Source organism: Eubalaena glacialis, chromosome 6 (assembly GCF_028564815.1).
Source record: "Eubalaena glacialis isolate mEubGla1 chromosome 6, mEubGla1.1.hap2.+ XY, whole genome shotgun sequence".
Lineage (NCBI taxonomy): Eukaryota > Metazoa > Chordata > Mammalia > Artiodactyla > Balaenidae > Eubalaena > Eubalaena glacialis.
This window is the reverse complement of record NC_083721.1, coordinates 11286208-11299525: the sequence shown is the minus strand read 5'-3', so window position 1 is coordinate 11299525 and position 13318 is coordinate 11286208. Positions and strand designations below refer to the sequence as shown.

General features: G+C 44.5%; 1 protein-coding gene across 1 annotated transcript; it reads right to left on the bottom strand.

Moving 5' to 3' along the window:
• Positions 1–2581: 2581 nt before the first annotated feature.
• Positions 2582–11801, bottom strand: ATP5PO (ATP synthase peripheral stalk subunit OSCP). The gene is made up of 7 exons (XM_061192888.1): positions 11679–11801; positions 10431–10481; positions 9328–9438; positions 6440–6569; positions 5611–5723; positions 3065–3151; positions 2582–2763 (listed from the first exon to the last, which is right to left on the bottom strand). The coding sequence occupies exons 1-7, from the start codon at positions 11712–11714 to the stop codon at positions 2650–2652; spliced, it is 642 nt and encodes a 213-aa protein (XP_061048871.1). The 5' UTR covers positions 11715–11801; the 3' UTR covers positions 2582–2649.
• Between the last annotated feature and the right edge of the window lie 1517 nt (positions 11802–13318).

Here is a 13318-nt window from a genome sequence, read left to right as displayed (position 1 = left end):
GTTCTGGGAAGGGAATCAGTTTGCTGTCCAAACACTTGGAGGGTGACCAAGGAATGGGCGCCTGAGATGGCTGTTGTCTGGACCACTCTATTTTCTCTAAGAAGGCCCACAGGAGAGAAAGTGTAGGGGAGAGCTGACCTGGGTTAAGGGGTGAATCGGGAGCATCTTAGGGACAAAGTGGGAAGGGACGCAGGGACTCACCTAAGGTTAGCTTGGCTTGTTGGCTCCAGTGATGAGGGACCATGTGCCAGGGTGTGGCCAGTGACAAGCTGGAACAAGCACAAAATGGGGCAGGGGTGGGGGCAGGAGTAGTGAAGGACCTGGGCTCTGGGACCTGTCCCACTAGCCGTCCAAGCCCGTGGTCATGAGCAAATCTCTAAGGCCCCTCCATCTCTTTCCTCATTTGTAGAGTGGGGTGATGTCTGTCCCACCTGGACCACAAAGCTGTTACAAAGCTTAAGTAAGATATACATGAAATGGCCTTGAAATCTGCAGAGCTCCTTCAATTAGGGGTGTTATATCAGGATTAAGGGCATTTTACTGGGGAGAGACTTCCCTGGAGGACTGATGGAGCGAGTCATCCTAATGATCTAGTAAGAACCAGGAGTTCTGAATGACTCTTGAAGACAGGAGATTCTGGCAGGCAGAATGACTTGCCAGATGACCTTGCTTGAGTGACTACTACCTGTCAGGTGCAGTGTTTAACCCCTGGTGTCAGATGGCCCAGAGATGTCAGAGGCCTTTGGACCAGTAACCAACACCATTTGCTGACACCTTTACATCTGTGAGACCTGGTACTAAGCTCATCATAATCTTGCTTCACTCTCGCAGCTACTCTGGGAGTGGGCATTACTGCTTCTTCCATTTACAGGGGTGGAAACCGAGCCTCGAAGGTGGGACGCTTCATGGGTTGGAACAGCAGAGGCTTGCACGTACACCCCCCAAATGCTCCAAGATGCGTTCTCAGTCACCGCGCCTACTCTTGCAGAGAGCAGAGCAGTGACCATCACGGGACTCACCGCGGACGGCATGTCTTACCCCTCTTATGAAGCTTCCTGTTGAACGAGTTTTGTAGAGTGGTTATTACTCCCGACTGGGTCACTCTACAGTCTGGGAAAGGGTTACCATCCCAGTGAAGTAACACATTCACTGTGGCTGCAGACATTCTAGTCCCGTCAGGATGTATTTCATGACCTGAAGTATGGGGGCTGCATGCACACCAGGTTAAGTGTCTGAGATATCTCTTCGCGCAGTTTCAGGGTAATTGTAATTATCAGAGAAGCAAAAAGATTTATTTCGAGTTTGGCTCCCTCAGCCTGGCTGGAAAGGCCTTAATTGGCAGGACCAACGGGCAGAAGTTCTGCCACACAGCAGGTACTTGCATTTATTTATTTATATTTTTGGCTGCGTTGTCTTCATTGCTGCATGCGGGCTTTCTCTACTCGTGGTGAGCAGTGGCTTCTCTTGTTGCGGAGCACGGGCTCTAGGCGCGCGGGCTTCAGTAGTTGTGGCATGCAGGCTCAGTAGTTGTGGCGCACGGGCTTAGTTGCTCCGCGGCATATGGGATCTTCTTGGACCGGGAATCAAACCCGTGTCCCCTGCACCGGCAGGTGGATCCTTAACCACTGTGCCACCAGGGAAGCCCCAAAGAGCAGTGACTTCTAACAATCAGTGTACCTTCCACTGGAATACCTGCTCCCAAGAGGGGAGAAAATCCTATGATTCTATTCTGTGCAGACACTCCTGGCCATTCCTTGGTTCAGGGGACATTCTCGGCGGCTCTGACAGCCAGCTGGCTGAGAAAGCTGCCATTCTGCTGCCTTCTCTTGCTAAGTGCACAGCTCCGATGGGGACCTCTGTGCTCAGTGGGGCTGAGGGAATGAATGCTTGTTAGCAGAGTAACCCCTTTTAGATTGTCTAGATTCTAGACTAGAGGCATCTTTTTGGCCAGAATCTCTCGGAAAGCTTTTACAGAAAACACTACTGCCTTTAAAAGTAGGATAATGTGGAGGGTGGGACTGTAGGACCGATCACCTTGGGCTCAAGAGACAAGTCGGAATGCACACGCTCGAAGTACTCGAGTTAAGCAGGTGAGCGCAACCCCGCCCTCTTTCAAGGACTCTGAGCAGCCCGGTCACCCGGCTGACACGGGACCCGGGGGCACAGCAGCAGGCGCTGGCCCACGCGCTGCAGAAGCTGTAAGAAGCGTGCAGCAGCGCGGCAGGAGCAGCTGCCGGTGTCTGGCCAGCGTGGGCTCAGGGACCACTTTCAGCGTCTGGCTAGAGATGGGCCCCAGCACGTGAAACTTGGAGATGACAACCGGTTTGCTTTACCTCAACTCCACGTGCAGGCTCAGGGCTCGGAGACAAAGGAAATGAGGTAAGATACATGAAGTACTTAACAGTCCCTGGTATAAAGGTTAACTTTTTCCTAAGGGATACAAGCATCCATAAATTCCTAAGAATAATCGACACAAACTAAATTCCAAAGGGCCTTTTAACCTTTAAACTAAGAGGATCCTGAAAGATATAAAAATAAGGCTCCCTATATTTCCACTTTAAAAGACAGTAAACATAGTATATTCTGTTCAGGAAGCATTTTATTGTTGCTCCAAGTTTAAGAACTTTCACTTTTAGGAAATCAACACTTTTAGGAAATCGCCCGCATCGCTTTGCTCAGCTTCTGAATCTTGGTTTTTGCAGACATATCAACATATTTCTCTCCAATACGGACAATCATTCCACCCATGATTGATGGATCAATCTAGGAAAGAAAATAGGTTGGAAATGTGAAAACACATTGACATTTCATTAATCAAAAAGAAAGATGAAAAAGTGCTCTGAAAAGTCTACACGCTACATAACTGTAAGCGGTAACAACTGTATCTAGAAAATGACAGAAGTCAAATTGTGAATGGACTCAATAATCATTTATATTGAAAATAAATATGAAGGTTCTACTATAGGCAAGTTTTTACACAATCAAATCTAATTTTCCACTTTCTATAGCCATTTTAGGTGTCAAACAACCTGAGGAAACGTACCGTACGTAATTAAAAACCTACCTTAACTTCCAATTTCAATACTTGGCCTTTACTTAGGAAACTCTTCAGGACTGTTTTTAATTCGGTAAGAGTGGCTTCATCTAAAGGCTAAAAAAGGACAAAACCATCCTTTAAATTTAGATAAAGCAAAACAGAAAGTTACTATAGTTGAAGGAGAGAAAAAACATCCCTCTGGCAACATATCACCAAGACAGGCCTTGTGAATTCCTCTGTTAAATATCTGAGGACCCATCCTGGAGTTGTGCCGCAATGGTCACTCATCAATGCCGGTGTCGGGGTGTGCAAAGGCCCTGCCTCACAAGAACACCTGGGCAGCTCACACTGGGAGGTTAGGTTCACTTACTGCCCATCTCTGCTTCATGGTACTAGCAGTACAACTTAGAAGTAACGATTAGGGGAAAAACCTGAAGTTTATAACGCCTGAGGATGCAGGTCTCTCCTCCGCGCAGCTCCCCCGGGTGCAGCCTGAGTCTGTTATTCCCTTGGATGACAAGCTGCAGTTTGACCTGGGATCTGCGGGTACCAGGGGCTTGGCATGCCACTCCACTCTGTGCAGCTCAGAGAGCGCCCAGGCAGGCGGCTGGCTCCTGAAGTCAGTACAGCTCTGTAATCCTGTTCCTACAGAGCAAGTGCCCTGACCATCCAGACTGTGTCCTCTCCTTTTTGCCCCAAATTTTACCCCCGATTGGGTGAGAACGGCAAATGTTGCTGAAGGAGCGGCGTTTCACCTGTCACAAATCCTACCTCCCAACCCACACACCCAAGAGTCCAAAAGCTAGCAAAGAAGCCTTTAAGCTCTGCAAAGATCCAACAGTATCTTTCGGGGGGTGGTGGTGGGGAAGTCTATCAGTGCTCCATCAATCATTCGCTGAGGCTCTGAGGTTAGAGAAAGAAGTATACGCCCACCTTCCATTCAGACACATGCTGCGTGCTAAGCACCCGTGTGTGCCAGGCATTTTATACCACCACCTCCTTTAACCTGGACAACTCCGGGAGGTCAGGAGTTATTGTTCCCATTTTACGTGTGGGAGAACTGAGGCTCACAGTGGTTAAGAAGAACTCACCTGGGCAGGAGGGATAAATTGGGAGACTGGGATAAACATATACACATATATACACGTATAAAAAATAGATAACTAATAAGAAACTAGTGTATAACACAGGGAACTCTACTCAATACTCTGTCATGCCCTATATGGGAATAGAATCTAAAAAAGAGTGGATATATGTATAACTGATTCACTTTGCTGTATACCTGAAACTAACACAACATTGTAAATCAACTATACTCCAATAAAAATTAATTAAAAAAAAAAAAGAACTCACCTAAGATCCCACCAGCAAGTGAGGACTAGTGCCAATATTTGAAATCAGTCTATTTCTAAAGTCTGTGCCCCTAGTCATTAATCAAGGTGTATATATATATTTTTTAAGGGTGGAAATTATTTACCTGGGAGACTCAACATCAAAAACATTAGCATCAGTTGGTTCTAAGAAACTTACAAAATCATGTCCTTGGAATCACTGAAGAATGACCTGCACCAGTGCTTGGCCATGGTGATGGCGTGACCATCTGGCCAGGGAAGCCTGGTCTGAGCTCTATGGTCAAGGAGAACCAGTGCAGTCACGGTGGGTTCCAGAGAACATATGAGCTGTGTTGATTCTCAGCCAGGTATGTGCTTTGGGGACACCAACTACTGAACTACAAATGTACGAATAGGTACTATGTGCTAAAACGTCTCCTTGATATTATGCTCTTCTGGAGAGTTGGAATATCTTTTAAACACTAGAAATATTAATCTAGGTGAGGTCAGGTGCTGCGTACCCCAAGTAAATCTACCATGCTCTATTGATAATTAAGCCCCACAGACTGTTTCCCTACCTTGACTGAACTACAGTGGGAAGAGAATATGTACTTAAGACAACAACAACAAAATTAATTCTGGGGAGGTGGTGCAGGTTAAGGAACACGGGCTTCTGAGAGAGAGGCCTGTGTTCAAATCCTAGCCCACATTCTGTGACCTCGAGCAAGCAACTTACTCCCCTGGGCTTCAGTTTCCTCATCGGTAAAATAAAGATAATAACACTTCTGCTTCACACAGACCTTTGATATTAAAATAAAGCGCCCAGAATAGTGTAGGTTTCAAAATTCAGTCCACTTCAGCGAGTCAGTAAGATCAAAGGGCCCTTCCGCCTTACCCCTTCCCACTCACCACCGCCAAAGATTAGACACTCATTTCAGTAAACTACTTAGTGTGATATTTACAAAATAACTTAAACCTGTAATGGAACACAAACCAATATTTCCTGACACATTTTTAACCCAATCTACACTCTTTATGAAGAATCACTGGTTAGGGAAGCACCAAGAAGACACGCTGGCCCTTGCAAAGCAGCGGTTCACAGAAGCTGTATAAATGAAGCAAACCGCCCAAGTGCCAAGTCGCCTGTCCCGATTTCCTGATTTTAGCCTTTTTCTTTTTGTTCTGCAAAATGTGACACAGGGGACGTCAAGGCAAATGCAGCAGCAACAGCCCGTCACCTACAGACGCGGTGGCAACTGTGCAAGGCACTTCTCCCCGGTGGACACTCATCATGGTGGAAAAGGCAGAAATGACCCCAGCGGTATTGTTCAAGCGACCATTTTCAGCAAGCAAATCTGGGAAAGTAAAGGTATTTCACTTAAATCAGGTCATTCATGAAGCATTATATTCACCTCGAATGCAAACTTAGATTTGTGGCCTTAAAATTCAATGTCATTTAAGAATGTGAATGGAGAAGATGCAACTTGTTATTTAAAAAGAATATTCAATGTTCAAAAAAAAAAGACTGAACAAACAAGGATTTAAATTTGTAAGGGTGTGTGTGTCTTACGTGGATTTGCAATAGATTTCTTGATACAGCCTGCAATCTGATTTTCAGGTTTATGCCACAGATACCAGTGTTGGCCACAAATCCCGAAATTAACACACTGTCTATATTCACTACACGCTTTCTTTGAATTCTGAGTGATCATGGGATTTGAAAAGCAACTCAAATGTACCAAAGAATGCAGATGTCTTCAAGGACAGGGGCACAGCCACTGGTTACAAACCATTTTCTTGGTATGAGTTCCACTGGTCTCGTCCATGGGTTGAAACTATGCAATCAGACATTCTTGCATCTTAATATCCTTTAGACAGTGCTCCTCAAACTTTAATGCCCAAGCAATTCACTTGGGGAGCCAATTAAGATGTAGATTCTGATTTAGCAGGCTGGGGTAAGACCAAGATTCTTCACTGCCGAAAGGCAGGTGATGCTGGTGTTCCTGGCCCATGGATCACAGTTTCAGTAGCAGAATTTTCAGAGACTTCAATAAAAAGATCTAATACTTACTGATCAGGTTGGATGTGAGGGGAGAGAACTTCTCTTTTGCTGTAATGTCATTTAGGCTTTTCATTTTAATGGAACGCTTTACATAGGGATTCATAATAGAAGCAGCCATTTTGGGTTCCTTCACGATTTGCTAAAAGTACCAAAAAATAATTTCTTAAGCTTTTTAGAGCATAAATGATCCTAGCTGCCATACACATACGTTCTGATGAATCATATATTTCATGAATAAAATCAGCACTCGCAAAGCACATGAAGAGAAGTTTACAATCACAAAATTTTCTTTGCTTTTAAGATGATTTTACACAGGATACAGTATTTCTTGAAAATACTTAAAACCACTTTAATGAAGTTTCTTAAATTTATTTTTGCCTTTCAAGAGAGATTATAGAAAAACTAAGCAGCCAAAAGATTCAATTCACCACCTATTCTAATGCATCTACTACGGGTAATACTCTAGTCCTTCCCATGCTAAGAGGATGCTAGTGATGCCCACACTCAGGTGCAGACCTAACAAGATGCGCTGACTGCGGGCGGCCTCCTGGCCTTGCCCTCGGAGGGGTCTCTCCCTCTCAGGCTGACCCGGATTCTGTCCTGCCTCTCAGAGAGCTCAGGAGAACCAACCCTGCGCTGTGCGGGAGCTCTGGGGCTTCCAGAGCAGCCTCAGTCAGTCTGGGAGGAAAAACGGCCAAAAGACGGGAGTGCAACTGCCATGAGAGACACAGCTTTGTCTCCGTTGTGTTATGTCACCAGTGTCTGGTCAGTGATCACGTGCAGCTTCCAGCACTCTGCTCCCCTGAGTGTCAGGCCAGAGGTCCAGCAAACCAACGGCTCTTTCCACTTGGGCATCTTTCAGTCATGCACCTCTATTAGCCCCTCAACCCCTCTGTCAGCACCCTCTCCTGGGCTCCTGGACAATTTCTGTCTCTGATCCTAGCTACCTGCCTACACTGCCATCTAATGCTAAAACTTCAACTTGAGCGACCCCAAAGAAACAATATTTTTCCATAAAAACTGCTAGCTTATACAAACTACAAGCATTCCGGAGTTGGAACCATACAGTTTTTCATGTTTCTTATCTCTTTTTGCTGCATCACCTATGGACAGTTAGTGACACCTGGGCAGCATCACATTTTCCTCTCAGTGCCAAGAAATGGCTGATTTTCTTTTATAAAGAGTCTTAAGGTAATGGCCTCCTCTGTATGTCTCCACGTCTTAACCGACTTCAAGTTTTAATTAAACCCCATTCTGACGTCCACAAGCCAGGCCACTGGCCCCTTTGCAAACACCGGTGCTCAGGTCTAAAGTGGGCGTGTGGGACGAGCAGCGGGCAGTCATCGTCACCTCCCAGAAAGCCTGCGTGTGACCCCGTCTGCCCCTGCTACTCGTCCCCCGAGTGTCTCCAACAGTAAGTATGACTCTGTGAGGGTCACAACACTTGACGGTACCAACTGAGACCAAAAGCGTTATCTGCAGAGATAGATGGACGAAGGGAGGAAAACAGAGCTAAAATTATTGTCTGTTAGGACGAAAGTTCCCACAAAGGCTCAAAATGAAAAAACGAACAAAACTTATTGTTCTATACAACTAGTCTGTGAAGGTTTTTATCCCCTCTAACAAACAGTAAGATTAAAAAAAAAAAAACTTTAGAAATAAGTTGATTAAAAATTACAAGAAATTCTTAAAACATAAAATCAAAAAAAAGAGCACAATTTTCCCTGGAGAGATTATATACTAGCTGTATATCCCCCTCCTTTACTGCAGAACTTACTGCTAGAGGTGGGAACTAGAAAGTACTGTACTGTATAAAGTACAGTAGTACAGTATCTTTATTTCAAGCCCGGGATGTGAGTGAAATTGCAGCCCTCCGTCTCCTATTGCTGACCACCCTTCAGCTCTACCATCTCCCACCTCCTCTCCCTCCTCCAGTCAGTAACTCTTCTTGCCTGTTCACTCGATGCCAGCCCCTGGATGCCAGCTGTTGTACTGCACTACTGTACTTTTCAAGGTACTGTACTGTAAGGTTAAAAATGTTCTATTTTTTGTTTGTTAGTTTTTATGTAATTGTGTGACAAGTATTATAAACCTATTACAGTACAGTGCTATACAGCCAATTGTGTTAGTTGGGTACCTAGCTAACTTTGTTGGACCTACGAACGCGCTCTTGGAACGGAACTCGTTCGTATGTAGGGGACTTACTGTAAAAGGAGCAGGGGAAGAAACAAAATGTGTAGTAACCTGTTAACTAGAAAACTCAGGGGAAACTGCAGTGGGGATTCTTCTATTTAAGTTACACTGTAGGCTTTTGTTAATTCAGTTCATTTACTCTTCATGTTTAAAAAACACGTAAAAATAAACTTTCCCCTGTAGCCTTGTGGCCTTTGTCAGTTCTCTATTATCGTCATGCAGCTCTTGCACCTTCACTAATTTTGCTGCCCAGCGTGCTCTGCTCATTTTCCCCTCACAAAAGGCTTCATAAGGAAAATAAATTCCCAGTTAAACAAAATCATAATATATTCTAAAGACTGTTTTGGAAATACCTGGAAATACAAGCAAAGATTCTCAAGGTGACTTTTTAATTCTCTTTTGAAATGACAATGTTTCTTAAATTAACATCTTAAATTTAGATTTTCTATTTCTTCTCTGAGCCCAAAATCTTGGTTCCTAATATTAATATCCTTACCTGCATCAGGCTGTACCTATTATACAATAGGTTCAGAACGATAATACCCAGTATTATTACTATCAACATCATTACAGAAAATATGTTTTTCCTTTTTCTTGCAACTCTTTCTCTTAGGATATACCTCATTAGGGATGCACAGTCAAATATCTAAGCAAAATATATACAATGAGAACTTAATAAGTAATGAACAGGAAAGGCTACTTACCGCTACTCTCAACAACTCCTTTTCTACTTGCTCCAGTTTATTCTGTTTAGATGCAGCAGAATAAAGAGCAGTGGCATAGCGACCTTCGATACCGTACACCTGAACAGGTGGCTTCAAAAAAAAGGGTGGAGGAGGGGAGGGAGAGAAAAGGAAAATCAGTTAAGACAATACTACGGTATCAATAGCAGAAAGAAATATTTATAATTAAAAAAATACACCTTGTATAGCACAAAACAGTTTAAATATGTCATCAAAGAGCTACCCTGAATGACAATTCTCAAAATTAGGGATGTTTCCTTGGCCAGGTCACTCTATCTGTGAGCTTCCAATTTCTCATCTTAAAACGAGGGGTTTAGGAAACATGGTGTCTGAAGTCCCCTTCCGCTCTAACTATCTATAATTCAACTATGTTAATTATGAGATGACCTTAGGATTCCTTTGAATTCAATAACTACTTAGTTCCAAGTTTGGGAGGTTTTAAACACTGATAGAAGGCGGTTTTGAACATGTTAGAACCAGGAAAACAGGTGTTTATGAAACATACACAAGCATACTTTTATACATTTCAGAGTAATACTGCAAATATCCCTTACAGAGCTCCATAAATGTTCAGTTTAATGGAGCCCTTTAGCAATTTACTAAGTGCCTGAGGCTTGAATTATTTTTTACAATGAACCACTGGCTTTTAAAACCACACTACCATCAATGTACGACTACATATGCTTAGTGGTACTGTGTGATTGTAGCGGAAAAACTTAGGCTTTGGATGAGCAAGATTTAGTTTCAGTCCAGCTTTAAGACTAAGCTGAATAACCTTGGGCAAGTTTTCCCAAAGTCTGTTTCCTTTTTTGTAAAATGGGAAGACCAGCTACCTCCCATCACTGTTATCGGGTTTAAGAAATTCTCCTACTTAAAGGTTATGCATGGGCCTGTCCCACGGCAGGTATTCAACATTATTCCGTCCCCTAGCCCCTCCACTCCCATCATATGTGGGGAACCACAAGTCATGCAGAAAGGTTTAGGGGTAACTATACAAAATCCATGCCCTAAGTGTATTGCTGATTCACACACATTCATCTGCTTTACAATTACAAAAGACATACCCTCACAAGCTTGGCAAACGGCCTGACCACAGATGTACTGAAGCATCGCGCCTTTAAAACAAAAAGAGAAAGTAGATCAAATGAGACTACTTAAAGGATTTCTGCATTTAAACCTGCAATAATAAACAGTAAACATGACTTCTAGATGATTCGCTTCTCATGTTTCCTTGTATCATCACATAGATTACATGAGGGTGAGCCGCGCTTTATCACCTAGGAGTAAATTTCCCCACTGAGACTCATTCCAGGTTGCTTGGGAAATTGCTTTTCTACTTCTAACTTCCTAGTTTACTAAGAATAGGCTGAGGCAAGCACACCACTATGAGAGAGAAAACACTAAGTTTGGTGAAATATGTCTTCCAAAAAAATTTAACAAGATTTTCGACATTTATATTACCACCCTCGAGCATGATTTTAATAAAAAGTGGGAGGATTCCAGGCATGATCTGCAAGAGATGGACCTTCTTAGAATCCAAATGCTATCTAAAAATACAGACGAATTCTTTGGGTACTCCAGCCGTCTGATGTGAGAACAGGCCCTAGTACCTTGTCTATCAAAACACTATCTTGATATTGTCGAGATGGTATCTTGTCTATCAAGAGTTGGAATCCAGAGTTTAAAAGGCACCTGCAAAGGCACAGGTCACCTTCGGATAATTCCAGCTCTAAGTGTACTATACCGGTTGTGAGGGTTAAAAGACTTTATAACACTTATGGAAAACTTACGGAAGCTGTACGCTGTCATGATATGTAAAGCATCATGTAATATAAAGAGCACGAATTTTCTTTCCAACTCTGTGGATTCGAATCTCAGCTCTACCCTTTATTGGCTGAGCAGCCAAGGACGAGTCATTTTAACTTTTCGGTCTCACTTTTTTATTAAAACGTGAAATGTGCTTTTACAAATATTCCTTAGCATTACTGGTGACCCCTGCCAGGTGTGACCACCACAACAAAGAGAGATCCCCCTTCACCTGTGCCCTTCAAACCAGCTGCTTCTCGGGGCTGTGCTCAGAGGACGCCAAGGTCGGACACGCGCAGCCCCAAGCCCACCGGCCCGCGCGCATCCCGGGGGGAAAGCGGGGCTGCCCAAGCCGCCTGGCGTCGCCCCCCACTCGCCTGGCCCCGCGACCTTGAACGGCGGCCACGCTCCCCAGCTGTGGCCTGGAACCGTGGAACTTAGGGGTCTGGTACTAGTCACCCCAGGAGGGCTCCTCCCGCTGGCTTTCAGGACCTCCGTTCTCTTACCTGCAGGGAGAGCCGGGACACTGCCGGCGCGGCCATCTTCTCCTGGTGGCTGTAGGTCAAACCCGAGTTGGCAAAAGCGACCAAGCGCGCACGCGTGCGTCAGCGTAGCCGCTCGGCCTGCTGGGAAATGTAGGCGTAGGTCGTCAGGTCGCATGCGTAGGGATCTCCCACAGGCTGGGAGTTGTAGTCCATAGAAGCGAGTGGTCAGGGCTGGACCCACAGGGCTGGGGGGTGGGACTAGTAGGCTCGGACACAACCTGGAAATGAAATTCTAGAGTTACTAAGTGACCCTTATTGTAGAATAGATATATTGCCCCTAGTTTAAAATAAATGTCCATTTAGATAAGTACGGTGGCATTTTTTCCATTTCACATTCATCACTAGCATCATTAGCGTGTTTACCCTTTCTTCCTACCACGCTAAAGGGTGATCAAGCGCAGTTCCTCGCGCTGTATGTATATATAAAACCCGAGCCTTACAGCTCCAGCAGCGGATACTACGTGCCCAGTACCTGGGCCGTGACTGCTCCTGCATACCTCTATCCCACCTCGGCCCCATCTCACCGGAGTACAGCACTGACCTCTTGGTTTGTGCGGACGCGTGAGGTTCTGGTGTTTAAACACTTCCTTCTGGGTAAGGCAGAGTGGTTATCTGAGAACCATACCTAAAAATAGAACTGGTGTTTGAGCAAGTGTGACATTGAAACTGAGAACCCAACACTAGCTTTGGCTAGTTTCTCTGCATTCATAAAAACAACCTATTTTCAACCCACTTCCCCCTAAATGGAATTTACTCTAATTTTCTCTTGTGTACAGAAGAGAGTTGGCTGTCGGAACTTGGTTGGAGTTTCCTGGTTGCAGTAATGGGGTCCTATGGTCAATTAAGATGTCTTTCTGCTCAGATCTATTATAGGAACACAGATTAAGTCCTTAATTTACCCTTTTGGAGTGCAGGTTTCTCATCATTACAAAAACTTGTTAAGGGGCTTCCCTGGTGGCGCAGTAGTTGAGAATCTGCCTGCCAATGCAGGGGACACGGGTTCGAGCCCTGGTCTGGGAAGATCCCACATGCTGCGGAGCAGCTGGGCCCGTGAGCCACACTTACTGAGCCTGCGCGTCTGGAGCCTGTGCTCTGCAACAAGAGAGGCCGCGATAGTGAGAGGCCCGCGCACCGCAATGAAGAGTGGCCCCTGCTTGCCACAACTAGAGAAAGCCCTCGCACAGAAACGAAGACCCAACACAGCCATAAATAAATTAAAAAAAAAAAAAAACTTGTTAAAATGCAGAAAAGTAGAAGGGATGTAATTGCCCTCTTTTCGAACACGCAGAGGCAGCTGTTGTCAATACTTTAGTGTGCTGTCTCCCATTATTTTTTCAGATAGTAGCCTGGACTGCCCAGGCTTGAATCCCAGTCCTTTCATTGACCTTGGCCCAATTACATAACTTCTCTGTGCTTCAGGGTTCTTATCTATGAGTATTAGAATAGCACCTACCTTAGGGCTGTTAGGAAAAATGAACAAGTTGTATATCTATCTATCTATCTATCTATCTATCTATCTATCTATCTATCTATCTATAGATTTAGAACAATTGTCTGACAGACTGGCACTCAATAATGTTCTCTATTTTGTTTTTGTTTTT